General features: G+C 41.5%; 1 protein-coding gene across 2 annotated transcripts; it reads right to left on the bottom strand.

Moving 5' to 3' along the window:
* Positions 1-734: 734 nt before the first annotated feature.
* On the bottom strand, positions 735-2927 carry hes1 (hes family bHLH transcription factor 1). 2 transcript variants are annotated; one of them, XM_088349295.1, is made up of 4 exons: positions 2688-2927; positions 1785-1880; positions 1625-1712; positions 735-1539 (listed from the first exon to the last, which is right to left on the bottom strand). In XM_088349295.1, exons 1-4 carry the CDS (start codon positions 2793-2795, stop codon positions 1016-1018), a joined length of 816 nt encoding a protein of 271 aa, XP_088205421.1. In that variant the 5' UTR covers positions 2796-2927; the 3' UTR covers positions 735-1015. The 2 variants fall into 2 exon arrangements, with proteins under 2 accessions (XP_088205421.1, XP_088205422.1); XM_088349296.1 differs by having other exon boundaries at positions 735-1494.
* Between the last annotated feature and the right edge of the window lie 2821 nt (positions 2928-5748).

Genomic DNA, 5748 nt, shown 5'->3' with positions numbered 1-5748 from the left:
AAGAAATGCAAATAATTGGGTCATTTAGTAAAATAATAATAATAATAAACACGTTGGATTCAATTAATCTAAGTATTAAAGGTTTGGTTTATTCTGATTTGGGATATTTGTGACCCATGTGTTTTAAAACTTTAAGACAGATGCGGAAGAACAGTATACACTGCTTCTTCTAAGAAATTGCTTGATACAATATATATATATATATATATATATATATATATATATATATATATACATATATATGCCATTTCTAACTGAGCATGTCTTAATCATTTATATTCCTCCACACACAATGACTAGGGTGCAAGGCGGTTTTAGACCGCTAGAGAGCGCAAGTGACCACTAGAAGACCCCTCGAGCGTCAAACTGGCCCAAACCCTAAAAGTTATCATGATTTCTGAATTTTTTGGGGGGGTCAATATTTGAGTGAACAGGGTGAATGCAAAACATGAAGACTAATTTCTATTGATTAAAAAAGTGTTTGACAACTAACAAAATTAAAGTGGGGGGAAATAAACTTAATAATAAACAAAGGGGTTTATGAAGTAAATAGATTTATGTCCCATAACGGAAAACGGGATAAACAGCTTTGGCTTCATAAAAGTAAGAGAGACAACAGTTTTTATATGATTTAACTATCCATCTATCTGTCCATTTATCTCTATCCGTCTGTCCGTCCAAACCGCCCATCCATCCGAATTAAATAGAAAAAAATGTAATAATAAGAGCTGGTGTTCATGTAGTAACAAATTTATTTGTCTTCCAAAACGAAGAACGGCGTAAAACATCTTTGGCTTCAAAAAAGTAAGAAAGACAATTGTTTATATATACTTTTTTTAAAAAAACGCAGTGAACGGACTTCCACAATACAAATCTCATTTCAATATGAACTTTTTGTTAGCTGTACAAATATAGTGCATACTCTTTTCCCATTTGATAAAAAAAAATCTAACTTAAAGGAAAAACTAGTAGCCTAAGCGTCGTTTTGCAAGTTTTTCTCGCTCCTTTGCAAAGTTCACCAAGGCCGCCACACCGAGTCCGAATTTCCCGACGGGGCTCCAGGGGAGACGGCAGCCGGTACCGGAACTGGCGTCCCGGGGCTATTGGCGTACACGGGGATGACCGCGCCGTTAGGAGCGAACGCCGAGTTGGGGATGAGGAAGGCAAACTGTCCGTCCGTGGCTGGAACGATCTGAAACCCGCCATAGACTTTAGTGGCGTCCGAGCCAGGCAAAGTGGCCGGAGAAGGAGCCCCTTTGCACGGCATGGGAAGCACCTGCGGGGAGGAACCGGGGATCTGCACCATGGGCTGGCCGAAGGACGGATGCGTGGGTCCGGGTGCGGGAGGGATCTGATGCTGGTTCTGGTAGTTCATGGCGTTGATCTGCGTCATGCAGCTGGCCAGGTGGCCCAGGAGCCGGGTCCGGACCTCCGTGTTGACCCCCTCGCAGGTGGACAGGAATCGGGTCACTTCGTTCATGCATTCGCTGAAACCTGCGCGGTATTTGCCCAACACGGTGGGGTCGGTGTTGAGAGCAGCTGGGATAAATCGGCGGATATTAGCAATCTGACACTTTTTCCTGCCCACCCATCCCCTCTTCGGAACTTCGGGACCCAAACTCACCGGTCATTTGAGCTCTTTGGAGATTCCGGAGATGTTTCACCGTCATCTCCAGGATGTCTGCTTTCTCCAGCTTGGAGTGTCTGGAGCTCTGCAAACGAAAAAAAAACCACACAATCAGGATCCAGTTTGAATTTTTTTTCCAGAGCATGTGCAAACTTACATCTTTCTTGAGCGCATCCAAGATGAGAGTTTTAAGTTGACCCAAACTCTCGTTGATTCGGGCTCTCCTCCGTTTCTCCATTATGGGCTTGGAAGACTTCAGAAGAGAACGAGATGTTACTAAACATCAGCTCGTACGTACAACGCTTAATATTCACGTAAATTTCTTATTAACGATTCCCCATAATAAACCTCACAAACACAACGCGGCACCTATTTACTCACAGACAGACTTTGTAGAGTAAAATTAAAAAATGGTGTATTTAAAGCACACAAAAGAAATGTTTTGATCACAGATTTAAAATTTGCTGGAAAAGAATATACTAAAAAATAGAAGAGTCGTTATTGCCATTGATATCTACGGGGTAAGAAATATTTTATGAAACGAGATAAGACAAGGCACTCTAGAGTAAACATGTAATAAGGACATTAAATATATATAAGATATAAGTCCGGCAAGGTTGTGTCGTTTGTTTAGGGTGGTGATTGCCCTGCAGAGGACAAAACTGTCCCTCAGCCCGTTAGTCCATGTCTTATTGTTTTTTTTTACCTGCTGCCACAATTTTACCCATCCACTACCAGTGACCGAGACGATCTGGATTCGAGCAATACAAATGGGTCTAACAGAAAAATATAACATCCTGTAGAACCATTCTTATATAGCGAATACAATTTGGAATTATGGAGGACGTATAAAATACAGGAAAACGTTTAGGTTGATTCTTCAAGATTGTCTTTATTGTCATTTACATAAAATGCGAATAAAATGTTCTTTGCAACCCCGGTGTAAAATAAGTTTGAAACAAGGATAAAATGCGAAATATACAAAAAGGAAAAGGCTAAGTACGTATATTCTGCGTCAAATGTGAACATCAAGGTGCAGCATGCATGTGTGTTCTCTCACCTTTCTGTGCTCGGAGGCTGTTTTGGGTTTATCCGGGGTGGAGTTCATGCTGGCCGGGGTGGCAGCAACCGGAGAAGAGGACGATTTTTCCATCATGTCGGCGGGCATCTTGACAGCAAAATCGATTATCCCTCCAATCGGAGCAATAGAAAAATAGGGTCCGCTGCTGCAAAAGTCCCGTTAGAATCCAGAATTTGAGGGACGCGCCTCTGCAAAATGCAAGCTTGTGTGTGTCGGCGCGCCTGCGTGTGGCGTGTATTTATATCTTGTGCCGCACGCGAACGGCTCGTGTGAAACTTCCCAAACTTTCTTTCCCACACTAACTTGGAACCAATCAGGACGAGGCGCACGCGGCCCGAGGGAGGACGGCTCGTGGTCGGCGCCCTCCCATTGGCTGCGTGGCCGACCGCAGCTGGCGGCCAATGGCGCGCTGCCCGGACTGAGGGCGCAGCCGGGAAACTGCCTTCCACTCTTCCATCATCGCACGGCGGGCACCCGCACCGGGAGCAAACGGGAGCAACCGGGAGCGGGCGCCATCAAAGTTAGGACGCGCATGCGTGCATACACCTTTTTCTAAGACTTTTTTTAAAAATGTATTTTACAAACATTTACCCAACTATCCTCACGGTTAAATGTGAAACGGGAGTGCTACGTCCAATTTTGTTGTCACAATATGTTCAACCCATTTTGTAACAATGACAATAAAGGCATATTCTATCTATCACATGTTGAATGTGAACCCCACTCAACAATTCATCGATATTTGGCTGCAATGAAAGGATACATAAAGAAAATTTTGCTTTTGAATTTTGTGGTATCAAAAGTTTACAGTCTGTGTCTGTCATGTCTATATTCAAATTTAAATTGTAAGTAAGTATAATAATCCCTCAATTTTCATGGTTAATGGGAAGCACAACCCAGGCAAAGCATGAAAACCTATCTATCTATCTATCTATCTATCTATCTATCTATCTATCTATCTATCTATCTATCTATCTATCTATCTATCTATCTATCTATCTATCTATCTATCTATCTATCTATCTATCTATCTATCTATCTATCTATCTATCTATCTATCTATCTATCTATCCATCCATCCATCCATCCATCCATCCATCCATCCATCCATCCATCCATCCATCCATCCATCCATCTATCTATCTATCTATCTATCTATCTATCTATCTATCTATCTATCTATCTATCTATCTATCTATCTATCTATCTATCTATCTATCTATCTATCTATCTATCCATCCATCCATCCATCCATCCATCCATCCATCCATCCATCCATCCATCCATCCATCCATCTATCTATCTATCTATCTATCTATCTATCTATCTATCTATCTATCTATCTATCTATCTATCTATCTATCTATCCATCTATCTATCTATCTATCTATCTATCTATCTATCTATCTATCTATCTATCTATCTATCTATCTATCTATCTATCTATCTATCTATCTATCTATCTATCTATCTATCTATCTATCTATTGCTCACCCTTTCTCTCTACATTGCAATTTAAATAGTAATGATGCATTACTTTAGCAATATTTTCACTATGATACAGTACCTGAGAGCCATTTGCGGTCCTCAAAATGATAGGTTCTTAATCCATCCATCCATTATCCTAAGTAGGGTTGCGGGGGTGCTGGAGCCAATGTCTGTCTATCTTCTGGCAGTGGGCAGGGGAACTGGTTGCCAGTCGCAGAAAGAAGAATCACCCGCTCATTCACACCTAGGGATAATTGGGATCAGCCAATTAACCTGACATGCATATTTTTGGCACCGTGGGAGGAAACCGGAGTGCTCAGAGGAAACAGACTCAAGCACAGGGAGAAGATGCAAACTCCGCACAGAAGGATTCGATCCCTTGACTTCAGAACAGTGCCGCCGACGCGCTCACCACTCAGCCGCCGTGCCGGCACTTAAATGATATGACATGTGAAATTCAATCATCAAAACACTTTCATTAAAATATTTTGCTGAATGCTTTTTATTCTAAAAGGCCGTTTTTATCGATTGAATGTTTCTTCTTTTAATTGAGTTATGGGACTCTGGAGCTTCCATAATAACTCTCCATACACAGGTGCAAGGAGAACATGCAAACTCCACACGGGGAGGCTGTTGTAGCTGGTCTTGAACCCTGAACCGCTGCACCGTGGGGCTGCACACTGAGGAGCCAGACACTGTGCTGTCCTGGTTTCTTAATAAGAAAGTTAAATGGATGGTTTGTCCTATTTACCCCTATATAGATGATAAAGTTTTTTGTCATGCAACCAAAAACCAGTGCTAAAAACACAAGTAGAATTAATATTTTAGACACTCAGAGTGACCATAAAGCACCAATGTTCATTTTTTTCCAACCAGCCTTTCACCAAAAGAAGTAATCCCCCGTAGCAGCAAGATGACAGACAATTATGTCGTCTCCTTCGAAGTCAGAGGTCTCCAACTTGGAGCTCACCAGTTCTGGGTCAATGGTTTCTTTTAGGGAAATGATCTTTTTGTACCCTAGTTCCAATATTAACCTGGTCATAAAATAGTACAACATAGTAATAAAATGATAAGTTTTTATTTTAGAAATGCATATCAAAATCATAGTTCTTTTGCGCTAATCAGTAACAAAAAACATCTCTCAGTTTGAAAAAGGTTGGCGAACCTTGCTCAAGGGGCAAGAACAAGAACATGAAAAACAAGAAGGCATCTAAATGATAGTTCATATATTTTTGCAATTTTTTAATCAATATTCTAGAGCACTCGTCTTGGGATCAAGAGGTCGCAGGTTCGATTCCTGGCTCCTCCTTGTTGTATGTCGAAGTGTCCTTGGGCAAGACACTGAATCCCTAATGCCCCCAATAAGCAGGTAGGCGCCTTGCATGGCTGACTCCCTATTGGTGTATGAGTGTGTGTGAGAATGGGTAAGTGTGAAGCACATTGTAAAGCGCTTTGGAAGGTCTTCACCCACTTGAAAAGCGCTATATAAATGCAGACCAATTACCATTTACCATTTTGATTAATGACATTTTCCAGTTTAGGCCCGCTAAGG

Source organism: Urocampus carinirostris, chromosome 12 (genome assembly GCF_059441175.1).
Source record: "Urocampus carinirostris isolate Australia breed hairy pipefish chromosome 12, RoL_Ucar_1.0, whole genome shotgun sequence".
NCBI classification, from domain to species: domain Eukaryota; kingdom Metazoa; phylum Chordata; class Actinopteri; order Syngnathiformes; family Syngnathidae; genus Urocampus; species Urocampus carinirostris.
Note: the sequence above shows the minus strand (reverse complement) of the source record. Positions and strands in the feature narration are given on the sequence as shown.